The sequence below is a fragment of the Heterodontus francisci genome, chromosome 6 (assembly GCF_036365525.1).
Source record: "Heterodontus francisci isolate sHetFra1 chromosome 6, sHetFra1.hap1, whole genome shotgun sequence".
In the NCBI taxonomy this organism is placed as follows: domain Eukaryota; kingdom Metazoa; phylum Chordata; class Chondrichthyes; order Heterodontiformes; family Heterodontidae; genus Heterodontus; species Heterodontus francisci.
Genome location: NC_090376.1, coordinates 69,817,265 through 69,833,624, shown reverse-complemented (window position 1 = coordinate 69,833,624; position 16,360 = coordinate 69,817,265). Strand labels below are relative to the sequence as shown.

The following is a 16,360-nucleotide window of genomic DNA, read 5'->3' as shown; positions in this document are numbered from 1 at the left end:
AGAGGAGGTGGACCTACAGAGCCCTCCAGTGACTACTGAACAAATTCAGCAGCTGCTTCCCGGGAATCGTGCACACACCTGTAACATCCATTTGCAGTGGTCGCAGACCAGCTGTACATTGAAGGAGCAGAAGCCATTCCGATGAAGGCAGAAGGCTGGTCCATGGGATCCTTCATGGCCACATGTGTGTAGTCAATCACCCCTGCACCTGGGGGAATCCAGCGATGGCTCCGAATCCTATAGCCTTCTCAGCTTAACTGTTTGGATGGGTGTGGATGTGTGCATAGTCGCCTGCCGTCCTGAACATGGCATTGGTGATCTCCTTGATGCAACGATGCACTGCAGACCAGGAGATTCTGCACATATCTCCAATGGACCTCCTAATGATCCTGTGGCATAGAAGTTCAGAGCCATGGTAACTTTTAACGCTACTGGCATCAAGTGTCTCCAAGGTCTCAGCTCGTCCTGCATCATGGCACATAGATCATTGACACCCTCCCTGGAGAGGCGCAGTCTTCGGAGACACTGTCGCTCGGATATTTGCAGGTAGTTGAGATGTGGCCAGTAAACCCTCTCCGGAGGGTAGCTTCTTCTGCGCACTGGAGGTTTTTGCTGTGCCCCTCTACAACCTTCTCCAGCCTGCTAAGCCTGGAGCTGGCCCTCTTGTGAGCCCCCAATTTGCTGGTGTTCCCCTGCCCGTCCCTGATGGTCCTGCCATCTCTTCTCTTCCTCCTCCATGGGGGCCTTGAAGCCAGGGTGAATGAAGCCCTTGAGAGGTTGCCCCACCTGAGCACAAGGTCTCTGGGCCAAACATACCTTCTAGAAAATTGCTGTCAATTGGGTTCTTAAGTACCTTAATTGGCTTCCCACCACATGAATGTGCAAAGTCCCTTCATGTCAACCCCTGACTGGAAAATCCAGAAGGGGTATCAGTCACGACATCAGACTTTCTGTTCCCTGCCTCCATTGCTGTCTCAAACGGTCCCATAAAATTCAGCCCATTGTGTAGGCTCTTGAGATGGGTGTTGCCCTTTGAGGAGCCTGCTTCCTGTTGCTGCTTTTCCACTGATGCAAGGGTGATCTGACCCAGTGTGATTTCTGGCTACTGTGAAGTTCTCAGGACACTTTGTCAAACTGATTAGACAAGTTTTCCCAAGAGGTCTATTGAGTGCGCATTGAAGCCCAGGGCCTTCATAGCAATGGCAATAACATGTTCAGAGAGATCCCACGAGAGACTGTGCAGCTGATGTCTCTGGAACTGCCAGTCATTCTAAGGCTCCAAGTATGCTTTTGATATCTTGAATGACCTCTCCATATATGGGGTTATGGAATCCTCCACACTTCCAACCATTGTTGGAAGCTGCCAGGCACATCCCTCAGTGATTCCAACAATCTCTCATGCTCAGAAAGCATCTTAATCTTAAAAGCTGTACCCCATAGAATATGGCCCCACCAGCTGTGGAGGGAGGTGACATCAGCCTCCAAAGATGTGCTTCCTGTTTCTTTCCACCACTTCCCCTTGCTCCTGTTCACTTCTTCTCTGCCCATTGTGCTACCCTCCACCTGAATCCATCTAGGAACATGCAGAATCATTGCTCATCCTTATGGATCACAGATACCAAGGAGGAAATGTAGCATAGGTCCTCTTTGCAGAAACACAACTCTTCTTCACAGTCAGGCTGCATTAACAATATGAGTTGTGAATGTGGTTTTTTGAGTGTAAAATAACTGGGAGTGTAATTAAATGCAAAGGCCAAATAAATGAAATTAGGGAAAATCTACAGCTGTTCAGCACATTATAGTAAATGGCAACACCATGATTAGGATAGTACTGTAATCATTTCCAGCATAATTACACTAAGAAAGCATAATTGGAGACTAATAAAATAAAGGGTAAACAGAAAATATTGGCAGGAGTCTCACTGGCATTTGGAGTCCTATTATAAAGATCTATGAAACTGCATAATAAGACATTTAACACCTCCTTTAACTGATTTCATGCCATTTTATATATTATTTTCTGTTAAGCCCATAACCCATTAACCCATAGATGTGCAGCTATGTGAAATGGCTCTTTGTGTTTCAGGTACAAATACAAATAGGTGGCTTTAAATGGGAGCCAATTTACTGTTCTCCCAGAACGAGCAAAGAGTAGCTTGGTGCTAGTGGTTTATGGTGGCATGCTATTGAAGCCTGGGCCTCAAAATAGGCCGATCGTCATGCCATCACAAATAGGCAAGCAGAGTGGCTGCTCCACTGACTTTGTGCCTGTTGTGGGCCTTATCTGAAACTCATCTTCCATAGGAGCAAAGAGGCCTTGAGAAGCGGCAAGGTATTCTGTATCAGGGTAAGTAAAGCTGCAGAGTAAAGTTCCATCTACACCATCTCAACAATGTTCTCACCCTAACAATGCGTCTAACTGCATTTGTGTGCCATTTCCTTTATCATTGGCACTGTATAGTATTTTTGATCATTTTTCCATAGAAGGGATTCATAAAAAAGGAGTTACATTTAAATGTTGCATTTTAAAAGCAAAGTGTATTCAAACATTTTTACTTTAAAAGGCACTGAGGCATAAAATATTTTAAATGCTGATAAGCCAGTGTTTAAAGTTTTCCTTTGCCCAAAGACTATAACAATTCATTAGCCTGTCCTAGTAATAGATAAACACTTAACACAAATTCTGTTAGGAGATCCCTGCTCCTGGGCACTCAGCAGGGGTTGCCTGGTCCTGGCCATATCCTTAGATTGTATCACAGGGAGTTAAGAAACAGAGACTAAATGCTCGCTGATAGGCATGTTCTTAAACTAAATGCTGCAAGTCCACATTTTTGCCATATTCAAAGTTAGAATGCAGTAAAGTAATTAAAAGTTATTTTAAGTCGAGCAAAACAACACACTGATGTGGGAAGTGCTGTGTTCCTTATTTTGTATTATTACCTAAAGACAAGTTGTACTGATTGAATTACATGACTGCAATCATAACTATTGCTCTGTATGTTCACTTGTTCTGAACTAAAGCAGCTTAATGATTGGTATTTGGCTAAATCTTGCCAAATGACTTCTCAATATACCTTAGAAAAACATGAAACGAAGTACACGAGAGCATATGTAAACGACACAAATTTCCACATCGCATCGCTAGGGCTATTATTGCTGCTGAGTGATATGGGTACACCCCTACTCACAAGATGCTTATGTCGCTTATGGGAGTGACCAGCATCACCATAGCCCAAAAAATGTTTTAAAGCAGGACACAAATTTGTAACACCCATAGAAGCTACATTTGTGTCTTTATGAATCAGGTTATTGCTCTGTGTTAAATTATGGGCAGTCTTGTGCTTTGAGCCTGTACCCACAAACAGGCAAGCAGAGTGGCTGCTCCGCTGACTTTGTGCCTGTTTTGGACACTATCTGAAACTCAGCTTCTGTAGGAGTAAAGAGGCCTTGGGAGGTGGGAAGGTATTCTATATTAGGATAAAATATAGCTGCAGAGTGAAATTACCCTAACTTATTTCACTTCAGCCTCAGAGAAAGGAAACTTTCCTGCAGTCAGCTTGGTCTTGGTTTAAATCATAGGTTTCAGAGATAAAACGGCACAATTTTAGCCTAGTAAAACTAATGAAAATTTCCAGTACACCAAGGGTGGCACAGTGGCGCAGTGGTTAGCACCGCAGCCTCACAGCTCCAGTGACCCGGGTTCGATTCCGGGTGCTGCCTGTGTGGAGTTTGCAAGTTCTCCCTGTGTCTGCGTGGGTTTTCTTCGGGTGCTCCAGTTTCCTCCCACAAGCCAAAAGACTTGCAGGTTGATAGGTAAATTGGCCATTATAAATTGTCACTAGTATAGGTAGGTGGTAGGGAAATATAGGGACAGGTGGGGATGTTTGGTAGGAATATGGGATTAGTGTAGGATTAGTATAAATGGGTGGTTGATGTTCGGCACAGACTCGGTGGGCCAAAGGGCCTGTTTCAGTGCTGTATATCTAATCTAATCTAAAAGACTTATCAGAAAAGCAAATTTGCCATCTAGATTTTCCTTTTCACAATCAGTCAAAGAATGTTTTTGGTCAAGGGTGCAACTTCTGTTCCATCTACACTTTATTGTAAAATAACAACCAACCATTTGTGAAATCGATTGTGGTTATGAAGAGTTCCAAAAGAATCCCGTTTCTGAATTTGTTGCCGGAATTTTTCGCAGGTGGCAGGAGTCCCACCGCCGGGGCCGAAAGTGGGAGGCAACCCCACTTTGGCAGGTGGTGGAACCCCGGGCTGCATTTTGCTGTCATTTTATTAGGAAAGGCAGCCTGCCCCCAAGAGCTGCCTGTCCAATCAGAGGGCCGGCAGCTCAGCAACTTCAGCAACATAACCATGAGTGGTGGTCGCTGCTGAGGCAGATAGGAGAAGGTAGGTGAAGAAAAAATTTTAAATAATGGAAGGACCGAGTGCTGGAGGATAAACTGGCCCCTCCCTCCCGGGTAAATCGTTGGGGCTACGGTGGCTACCTTCCCTGACCCTGGCCCCCTCTTTATTGCATAAAACATTTCCCCACCCCGGGCCGCCGCTGGAAGGCCGCCTCAATTTAGTTGGTGGCCTCCTCGCACGGCAGGTGTGTTGGTCTGCCGTTGACAAGATCAGCCTTTATGTTTGGAAATTGGCCGCCCACCTCCTTGGAGCAAGCAGCCTGTCGGCCTCCAGATCTGCTGCCGGTAAAATGGTCCGACAACGACTGCGTGGGTAGTCTATCTGACAGGGCTCCCCGAGATTTTACCCGCCTCCCTGCCCATCTCCTAGGGGCCAGTAAAATTCAGCCCTCCATGTTTTTATTTTGCTCAGCATAGTCAAAATGCAAGTGTCAGTAACTATAGTTATGGATCATCTGATACATCATTTAGCTGTTTGCATGAATTTGTGCATTTATATTTGTTTACATTTTTTTGTAAGAAATTGTCTGCAATTTACCCTGGTTTTAGTCATAAGGGTGAGATAATTTTTGTCTTTGTTGTTCAGGCTAACAGCAAGGGAACTTTATTTTGTGGTGGATGTAGTTTTGTTCATCCTTATTACCTGCATGGAAAACTAAGTCTCAAAGCAAAATTATAAACATGAAACTCAGACATACTGCTGCTAAAAAGGTCAAATATTAATTGTCCAAAGTACAGGTAAGCTTGCTATAACCTCTTAAGCTTTCCTTAGATGCATGCAGTAATGGCAAATATGAGATGCTAATAAATTAGTTTTCTTAGTCGCTGTGAATTGTAATTAGGACGGTTGTCACCAATTGTAAATGCAGTTTACGTGAGTGCATCACCATGTCTAATTTTTCTTATTACACACCTGAAAAAGAAGTTATTATAGCAGAAAATATTGGTGGGGGGAAAACTACACTGCAGGAGTGTGCCAATATGGAACTACTTTTTGCAGTAGCATTAAGGTTTTGTCTAATTGCCAATTATGATGTATATTTCTCCTTCTCCTGTCTATCCAAGAACTGATTGTGCCACCAAGTATCTCCTTGAATATAACATACCAACTTTTAAGGGAGCACCACCTTCGTCACAAGGAGAGAAGAGGCAGAACAGCCGCAATTTGTTTACATCACACTTGGGCAATATAGTGATGCATATACAATATAAGCATGCATTTTGGCACAAATTGTGGCTCTGCACAACTTTCTTTTGTTTTCTAAACACTTTTGAGCAAAGACAGTATACCTTTAAAATGTCCCTGACTTGTAGCGTAGCCAAATCCTTATTGACAGTATAGCAGTGCATTTGTTTATAGTAAGAGTAGAGAGAGACTGGCAGTCTGCCAAAGTCTTAAAATAAATAGTAATTCTTCTCTCCAGTCAGGACCTGCAACCAGGAATAAATAACATGAAAGTATGTTTAATAAATGTTTACTGGAATTCACTATCTAGAAACTTCAAAAGTCCAATGCCATAAATTAAATCAATGGATTCCCAAATGAGATGTAACACTGCTCTGCTTTTGTTATACGGAAACTCTAACCAGTCTTACCAGCGCCAAAAAAGAACTTAATGGCCCAGATTTTGCGATCAGCGACAAACAAGGACGTTTGCTGCTGACCTCAGAGAAAGCTGCCCACGAAGATTTCTGTAGGCAGCTTTCTTCGGGGTCAACAGCAAACGCCTTTGTTTGCCGCTGACCGCAAAATCCAGGCCATTAAGTTTTTTTGGAGATCTCTGTATCGTGGCTTTCCCCTTTCCTGACAGCAGTTTAAATCTGGCGGCAAGACAAGGAGATGTCTTGATGTGCAGTGGCAGTGATGTCGGCAAGCAGATAAGGAGCTAATTATATTGAGGTAGTTTCCAGCAAACCAACAAGTTAAAAGCACTTAATATCCTTCATTTTTAATTTAATTTTTCAGATAGTGAAATAAATGATTATGATTGGATTAAGATAAAAACTTTTAAAAAAGAAAAACAATTGCTCTAAATAATATATGGATTTTTTTAATGTCGGGAAATTTGCCATTCCACAAATATAAAATTAGCTTTTCAGGCCACTCAGGGTGTTTAGCAGCAATTATGAAGTTAGTACACTACTAAAAACCCAGTTATACCTCATTCAATAGTGAAATTCACAACATAAGTGTGGAAGCGGTGGTGCTGTTGTTAGCACCGCAGCCTCACAGCTCCAGCGACCTGGGTTCAGTTCTGGGTACTGCCTGTGTGGAGTTTGTAAGTTCTCTCTGTGACCGCATGGGTTTCTGCCGGGTGCTCTGGTTTCCTCCTACAGCCAAAGACTTGCAGGTTGATAGGTAAGTTGGCCATTGTAAATTGCGCCTAGTGTAGGTAGGTGGTAGGGAATATGGGATTAATGTAGGATTGGTATAAATGGGTGGTTGTTGTTGGCACAGACTTGGTGCCCTGAAGGGCCTGTTTCAGTGCTGTATCTCTCTATGACTCTAAGATCAAATTCCAAAAAATCAATTCAATTGATTTTTGGTCTGGAGGTGGGGTGTGTGTGGTGGTGGGGGGAGGGGTTCCTCAACAGCACACCCTCTGGAGAAGCATAGAATCACTGACAACAACTTCTGGATTTCTGCCATATTCTGCAGTGTGGACTCCTGACGTTGCTGTCAGTTTCAGTGGAGTAATGATAACAAAGATGGACAGTTTACCCTCATTACCACCGCAAAATTCACACCAATTTAGCTGCTATAAATTTACAGTTAGTTTTCTCTTCGTTATACTGTAGCTATTTGTAACATATATTGAATTACATCTACTTCAAACAGATTTTATTTGCAGAAGTATACATAGCTGTAACTTATGTTTTTCTAATTACACACAATGGCTAAGTGAATGTTGGAAGTATTTCATTCAAGCACATCCTGGAAAACCTTACACTTGTGAACACTTTATGGGGAGAACTTTCCAGGCAGCTGCTCACATGCAGTCGGTGATTGAAAAATTGTTGGTCCTATGCATTTGATTTTCTGTCCATTGATATTAATGACGGGAAAGTCATGGGCAAAGCATCAATATTTTTACCAATAAGTTTCTTGATGTGTGCAGGGCTTTGGACAATTATGCACCTTATGCTGAAATGCATACTGAGTTCTTGCAAGACAATCTTGATAAGATATACTTTGCAGTTTCTTTGTTAAGGTTAAACTTCTTCATGCTCTATTTTGTGCTCATGTTTCTGTGTTTTGTAACTTTTTCCATTAATCAATGAAACTAATTATAAAGGGGTTGTTTTTGTTTTAATGATTATTGAGGTAGGAAAGTTGTGTTGCGTTGTAAATGCTCTTTTGATAATATTGAGATGTTTATCCTCCTTTATTACACTCAGATATTCCAAATTAGGAAAAATGTACAGCCACTAGCATTCACTGTTTTAAGCTGCCAAATTATTAACCCTGTGTTTGCACTTGTGTTATAAAATCTGATGGGTTTACAATTTTCTGTTACTTTTTTTGTTTGTTTCATGGGATGTGAACGTTGCTGGCGAGGCCATCATTTGCTGCCCATCCCTAATCACCCTTGAGAAGGTGGTGGTGAACCATTGCAGTCCATCTAGTGTGGGTACAGTCACAGTGCTGCTGGGGATGGATCCAGAGGCAGTGAAGGAATGGTGGTATATTTCCAGGTCAGGATGGTGTGTGACTTGGAGGGAAACTTGCAGATAGTGGTGTTCCTATGCTTCTGCTGCCCTTGTCCTTCTAGGTAGAAGAGATTGAGGGTTTGGAAGGTGCTGTCGAAGGAGGCGTAATGAGTTGCTGCAGTGCATCTTGTATATGGTATGCTGTTGGAGTCGCACTCATCCAGGCAAGTGGAGAGTATTCCATCACACTCCTGACTTGTGCCTTGTAGATGGTAGACAGGCATTGGGGAGTCAGGAGGTGAGTTACTGCAGAATTCCCAGCCTCTGACCTGTTCTTGTTGCCACGGTAATTATGTGGCTGCTCCAGTTCAAGTTCTGGTCAATGGTAACCCCAAGGATGTTGATAGTGGGGGATTCAGTGATGGTAATGCAGTTGAATATCAAGGGGAGATGGTTGGATTCTCTCTTGTTAGAGATGGTCATTGCATGGCACTTGTGTGGTGCAAATGTTACTTGCCACTTATCAGCCCAAGCCTGAATGGTGTCCAGGTCTTGCTGCATATGGACACAGACTGTTTCAGTATCTGAGGATTTGTAATGTACTGAACATCATGCAATCATCAGCGAACATCCCCACTTCTAACCTTATGATGGAGGGAAGATCGTTGATGAAGCAGCTGAAGATGGTTGGGCCTAGGACGCTATCCTGAGAAACTTCTGCAGCAATGTCCTAGGGCTGAGAGGATTGACCTCCAACAACCACACAACCATCTTCCTTTGTGCTATGTATGACTCCAACCAGTGGAGAGTTTTTCCCCTGATTTCCATTGGCTGGGGCTCCTTGATGCCACACTTGGTCAAATGCTGTCTTGATATCAAGGGCAATCAATCTCACCTCACCTCTGGAGTTCACTTCTTTTGTTCTTGTTTGGACCAAGCCTGTAATGAGGTCAGGATCCAAGTGCTCCTGGTGGAACCCAAACCGAGCATCAGTGAGCAGATTGTTGCTGTTTGCCTGGTGCTTGATAGCACTGTCAATGACCCCTTTCATCACTGCTGTAATCGAGACTAGACTGATGGGATGGTAATTGGCTGGATTGGATTTGTCCTGCTTTTTGTGGACAGGACATGCCTGAGCAATTTTCCACATTGTCAGGTAGATGCCAGTGTTGTAGCTGCAATTAAACATCTTGGCTCGGGGCACGACTAGTTCTGTAGCACATGTCTTCAGTACTATTGCCGGGATGTTGTCTGGGCCCATAGCCTTTGCAGTATCCAGTGCCTTCAGTCATTTCTTGATATCACGTGGAGTGAATCGAATTGGCTGAAGACTGGCATCTGTGATTCTGGAGACCTTAGGAGGAGGCCAAGATGGATCATCAACTCGGCACTTCTGGCTGAAGATGGATGCAAATGCTTCAGCCTTTTCTTTTGTACTGATGTGCTGGGCTCACCCATCATTGAGGAAGGGAATATTTGTGGAGCCTCCTGCTCCTGTTAGTTGTTTAATTGTCCACCACCATTCACGACTGGATGTGGCAGAACTGCAGAGCTTAGATCTGATCTGATCTGATCAGAGCTTAGCTCTGTATATTGCATGCTGCTTCTGCTGTTTGGCATGCACATAATCCTATGTTGTAGCTTCACCAGGTTGACACCTCATTTTTAGGTATGCCTGGAGCTACTCCTGGCATGCCCTTCTGCAGTCTTCATTGAACCAGGGTCGATCCCTTGGCTTGATGGTAATTGTAGAGTGAAGGATATGCCGGGACATGAGGTTACAGATTGAATATATTTGTGCTGCTTCTGATGGTCCACAATAATTAATGACTGCCCAGTTTTGAGTTCCATGAATATAGATGCAAAATAGCTGATTTTCCTCTGCCTAATACTCCAGTTCCCAGGGCATTTGGGGGAGGAGATCTCTATCACTGGGACTCCACTCTGCTTGCTCTTGATACACATTTCCTGGAGTTAACCAGGTGGGGCCACAGATTTCCCACCTGACAGAGACAAAATCATTGAAATAGCATTCGTATGATGCAAGAGTGACACCATAATGTCTCCTGCATTATTTTCCAGGAATTCTATTGGGTGTAATCAAGCTGAAATCCACCATGTACTTGGCCCATTCGATTGGAGGATCTGTAAAACAGTATCCAACAGCCTCTTCCAAACTCGGATAAGAATTTTTGTAAAATTCTTCAGTGCAGCAGGTATGCACTGTTGGGATGCAGGCCAATAAAACAATTGACATTTGCATTGCTGCAGTCTTAAGACCTGCAGAAGCACATAATTCCTTCCACTGATTTGCAGCATGCCCAATTTCAAGGCAGTAGTCCTGCCTGCCACTCACCCAACAACTGCTAATTAGCTAAACCTGTCAACTCAACTGGCCCATCACCAAATTTAAACTGGGGCAAGGAAAGGAGGAAGATCGGACCCAAGATGTCTTAATGTGGTGGTAGTGAATGTAGCAATCCAACTGCAGTCTGCAGGGTTATTGCCTATTTAAGATCATGAGAAAGCATGGAATGAGGAAAGGCTATTCAATACATTAAGTCTACTCCTGTCACAGACCATAAATAATTTGCACATAATGGATTCTATTTAAGCGACTATGAAATGTTTGCTTAATTTGTATAATTTATGCTCTGCCCCAAAGATAATTGAACAAAACTCCAGAATATTTATCCCTTTTGGTTTAAATTTAATGGAGAGCAAAACAATCCTTCTGATAGCCTGCCAAGGCTACCAGATGTGACCTAGCTGAGAGGACTGTGCATTCCAGCGCTTGCAGTCGTGGTTTTCTGTGGAGCACATAATATCAAACAAATGCAATCAGTAACTATCATTGTATCTGATTTTTGGCATACCACCAGTGGTAAGACCGATTAATTTGAAGGTGATCTTCCCTAAAATACTGAATTTTTTAAAAATTAAAATAATTCCTTCAAAGAGGATAAGAGTAAAAAATACTAAAAGTTTGAAATTGGGCTCATTAGTGACCATTTTTGTGCCCTTAGAGATCCAAAATGGTATACATTGGGTACGCACACACTTCTGGGGCAAATCGTGCTGGACAGTATATTTGTGAGGGTGTTAGTGTGCATGCGCGCAGTGAACAGCCCTGGAAGTAAGTAGAGCAAGAAGATCATGACCTCAATCTGCGTGCAACACTGATTTGATGCCAGAAGTGTCATTTTGGAGCTCAACACTCCTGCACAGTGATGCCCCAGTAGATGCAGCATGGCTGGTGGAAGGCTGCTGACTTTCAGTGGAGGAGACAGCAGATAGCCTTGGAGGATGACCTCGAGCAGCTGTGGGCCTAGAAGGCCCAACTGTGAACTGCACTATCTCGGCATGGGCAGCTGCAGTCTGGGCTGTCTGGCTAACAGGCAATGGGAAGGGGTTGGTGGAATGGCAGTGGTGGGAGGACGGCTGCTGTTTTCCTGAGAGAAGACTACAGGTTCGTGCCCCATAGAGCCACTACCCTGGGGAGGTGCCTCAGCAATCCTAGCAATCTGCTGAAGGACAGATTTCTGGATTGCTGTAACACCCTGCAAGTCCCTTTGCACACTAATCCACAGCCTTGATGGTAGTAGTATGAGCTTGCATGGCAGTAGTCTGACACTGCAGCCCTCAGACGTTGGGTGGCTGCTGCTTGTGCTGCAGTGGAAGCTGTGGCATCGACCATCAGATGCTGCATCATGATTGGATCCACAAGTGTGCGAATGGAGTTGGTCACCACTTCCATGCTGGAAGGAATAGGCTCCAAGCTCTGCACAAAGCCCTGTGCTGAGTTAGTGTCAGATTCCTCCATGCTCCTTGACATTGACTGCAGGCTTTCTGGCAGGCCTGCCAAGGCACCTAGTCTTTCATTGTTCACACAGAATCACACAGAATTGTTATGGTGCAGAAGGAGGCCATTCAGCCCATCGTGTCCGCACCAGCTCTCTGAATGAGCAGTTCACCTAATGCCATTCCTCCGCCTTCTCCCCATAACCCTGCACATTCTTCCTTGTTAGATAACAGTCTAATTCCTTTTTGAAAGCCTCGATTGAACCTATCTCCACCACAGGATACACATAAACCTTCTTCTGTACGGTGCCCCATCGAAATTCTCATCTGAGTCCTCTGCAGCAGAACTCATGTACAACCTCATCCTTCAGCGAGCAAACTTTTGCCCCTGCCCTGGCTGCAGGCCACTCATGCCCACAGTCTCACCATGTGCAGATTCTGCCTCCATGATAGCCTCTAAATTGTATACAATGTCTGTGTCTGAGCTGGTGGCTATGAGTGTGATGGTGTGTTTTCATCATCACTGTGTTCTTGCAGTTCCTCCATTGCTCCACCACATTGCTAGGTTGTACTTCTTGGGTATCTGAAAGGAGGAAGGTACATGGGTAAGGTGTGGTAATGGGAGGGGGTAAGTAAGAGGTGCACGCATACACCATCTGCAGCCTGTAAATCAGAAGAGAGTGTGGGGTGAGGGGGAAGTGGGATGTAAGAAGCAGGATTAGGTATGACTATTTCCTTATCTTCAATGCCCAACTCAGCAATGGGCATCCCAATAATGGCCAGCACCGTCTCCTTCATGTTAGGACATGCAGGCACGCCTGCACCCCCCCCCCCCCCCTCCCCCCCACTGCCCCAGTTAGCTCCTGCTGCTTCCAGTAGTTTCCATCTTTTCCTGCAAGAAAGAGGGAAGTATGCTGCAATGGGTTTAGGTGATGTGGCTGTCATGGTTGAATAGCTGACAATACATGCAAGCTGTGAGATGTGGGTGTGAGGCTTGAAGCAGTCCTAAGCCTGTGGGGATGTGGTGGAGCATATTAATCTAAGTATAAGCCCTGATTGACAGAGACTGTTGGTAGATTAGCAATGAGAGTGTGGTGCATTGAGCAGACTCTGAGGCTACTAGTGCAATTGAAGTTTATGACATTTGAAGATGCATTCACGGCCTTTGATCACTCATGTGAGGTTATTGAACTTCTTAGGGCATTGCATCCAGGTCCTCAATGCTTAACCCACGGTGTTGAACTCCATGACTCTCTGTTCCTACTGCCTTTTGACCATGTGTCTGGAGGGCCTCCTAGCCCCCTGCAGTTACAGGACATGTCCTTTCCACCTCCTCCATCAAGGCCTCGAGCACAGCAAACAGAAACCTAGGAGCCTGTTCCCTTCCATGTTGTGCCGTTCTTCAATGTTTTCCAGGTCAGATTCATTTCCTGCATGACTGCCAGCGTTTACTCAAGCGACAATGCACCTTCCCTTCAAACAGTGTAGGCTAGCTTTAAGTGGTGCTAGCTACTCATGATTCTGCTGACTTGTCCAGACAATCAGCAGTGAGGTTACTGCTAGCACTGATTTCATTTGGATGGGCAGGCAGCATGAAGTTGGTGTGCCGCCTGCATTGCAGTGAACGGGCACGGGATAATCGTGAATTGCGATCCCTGTGCCCGTTTTTCTTGGCTATCCAATTTAGGAGGCAACAAAATTTTCTTTGGTAGACAACATGGCAGAATTATTGTAGCTTTTTTGGAAAGCAGTTAATGAACTAGAATGGCAACAAACTGTTAAAAAAATAGTTTTGAGTAAAAATTTCATGATGTGGTTTTGCATTAATAGAAAACTATAATGAAGACTTTTTTTTAATTTATAGAGACCATTTTGTAGAAGAACTAATGGATGAAGATGACAAGGACAAGGCAAAGAGGTGAGAGTTTGTGTGGCCTTTAACAGAATACAATGAAAATAAACATTACATTTCGACCTGCTTTGTTTCAAATTTGAATTGTAACATGTTTTGTGTGCATGGTTTTCTTTTTTCCTGACTTTTGTGGCCATGTGAAGTTATTTTAGAAAATCTATTAGAATGGGTGACCAATTGAGGGTCATGACAGGACCATGAGCATTTCTTATTTAATGCAGTCATTCCAAGGAAAACATGTACTGAGGAATCAATAGTAAAAGAAACTAATGACCTGCATTTATATAGCTTCTTTTATGACCTCAGGATGTCTCAACACACTTTACAGCCACTGGAGTACTTTTGAAGTGTAGACACTGTTGTAATGTAGGAAACACTGCAGTCAATTTGCACACAGCAAGCTCCCACAAACAGTATTTTGATAATGACAAGATAAACCATTTTATTGATGTTGATTGAGGGATAAATATTGATTGGGACACGAGGGATAACGCCCATGCTCTTTTTCAAAATAGTACCATGGGATGGGACCTTTTATGTCCACCTGAAAGGCAGACGGGGCTTTGGTTTAATATCCTCTCTGAAAGATGTCACCTCTGACGGTGCAGTACTCTCCCTGTACTACACTGGAGTACCAGCCTAGATTTTTGTGCTCTAGTCTCTGGAGTAGGACTTGAACCTACAACATTCTAATCCAAATGCGAGAGTGCTGCATAATGAGCCATGGCTGACACATATGTCTGTTATCTTTAGCATTGAACATACCAAGCCATTAAAGACAAATTCCTTGTAAGAGATGACTGATATTGTGTTATTACAGGGTACAGTGAAAGATCAGGGAAATCTAATTAGAGTACATAGCTCAGATGTGAAGCCAGCAGCAACACAGTAACAATGAGCCAAATGGCCTCCTTTAGCGCTAACATTTTTATGATTCTTTGTTCCCTACCTATTTCTACTATATAAATATATCAATTTCTCATCAGATAAGACGTTCTCTTCAGTGCACATTATTTCAGCTCCTTCACTTGTTGATGCTCACTCGGGAAAGCAGCAGATCATAAAGATAGCCAGTAATCCAGTGAGTCCTCGGTAACCGTCCACCCTACATGTTATTGTTGTCAAATAAAGTATTCCACAAAGTACATATCTGCCTAGTGATTAAATGTTGTAACTCTGCTTGATAGGTTGCCAAGAAAATCTAATTTTTGCTAGTCAAGTGGACTTGATTAGAGTGTCTTACTTCTTGCCAAAGTCCAGGAAGATTCAACAATACTTTGGGAAGGACAATGGCCTGGATTTTACCAAGCCCTCGATGTCAGGCTCTGTGACAGGGGGGATGCTGAAAGATGGGGCCGGCAGTGGTCCGCCACAGAGGCCGACACTGGGAGGGTCCGTCCCGATCCTCCCGGCGGCAGCGAGGCTCTGTGGCAGACCCCCGCCGCTGGGCGATGGGACCTAATTCAATATTTAAATTAATGGCACGCATAAATTTAAATGAACTTAGCTCAATCTTCTGGGCCGGGCGGCCGGCACTCCCACATCTTCAATTCCCTGTCCGGTGAAAGCTGGCGTGACACTGGTGAGGAGGGGGGAAGAGTTAGTATTTTCACTGTGAGGGTGGGGGGGTGGGAATGGAGTCAAATAAACCTAATGGGTGGAGGATATGGTGGGAAGGGGTGAACTTTAAACTTTGTGCAGTCTTGGGGGGGGAAGGTCAGATTTAAAAGGTAAATGTTTTGGTGTGGGAAAGGGCAAATAGTTAATGTAATTGTTATTGGGGGGGTGGGAAAGGGGCATTAGAAATGCATTTAATAAATTTTAGGGGGGGTGTATCTTTAAAAATTCAAATTGACCAGCAGGGCTGGCTGCCCTTTAAAAATGGCGCCAGTGCCTGCGCACAGGCAACTGACGCCATTGCCAGGGACAGACAGCCCATTCCCTCCTTGGGATTGGGGGGCGGGTTGCCCCGGCTATTTAAATGAGCCATCGTGTGTGAGATCGCGGCGGCTCTTTGGTGTGCAACTCGCATTTTTTGAGCTCGCCGTTGACATTGGTGGTGGGCTTTAAAATCCAGCCCAATATCACAATATAATGCTTGATTTTAAGCTCCACCTCCATGGTTATGTCAGGAACACAAGGCCTGGTACAGCTGCACCTCTGTATTGAGAATGTGTGTATGAATGCCAGAAGTGAAGTTTAACATTCACTTTTCCTGCAAATGAAACCCTTCCATAGCAATGATATTCCTTATAAGAAAGTGCAGAAATATCCAACATTTATTGAACAAGTTTTGTCAAAGCATGCAGGGTATGAGAAATGGCTAACTTGTCAGTTTGCATATTAGAACCTCCAAAATATTATGTGGCCCATCAATCACCTGAGTCAAATTAGTGAGACATCTGCCCTCATTGAAATCTTCTCTCTGTTGTGCTGCCCAATAATTAAAATATGATCAGTTGTGCCATAAATAATTGTTTGTTCATGCACCATCAGGGCATACTGATCAGATACAGGAGGTGAGCTGTTCCTAAGAATGTACAATATACTTTGAATATCAGGCTCTGCAGATATA

The 16,360-nt window shown here is 43.9% G+C and overlaps 1 protein-coding gene across 7 annotated transcripts in view; it reads left to right on the top strand.

Annotated features, from left to right (window-relative positions):
• The window catches only part of LOC137371375 (neuronal PAS domain-containing protein 2-like), a 183,095-nt gene that overhangs the window by 68,832 nt on the left and 97,903 nt on the right, over window positions 1–16,360 (top strand). For 6 of the 7 annotated variants that reach the window (XM_068033871.1, XM_068033872.1, XM_068033870.1 and 3 more), the window contains one exon: window positions 13,738–13,791. In XM_068033871.1, coding sequence (XP_067889972.1) covers window positions 13,738–13,791 — 54 coding nt within the window. Of the gene's footprint in view, window positions 1–5,118; window positions 5,160–13,737; window positions 13,792–16,360 lie in introns of those variants that run through there. The other variant, XM_068033875.1, reaches the window with a different exon arrangement.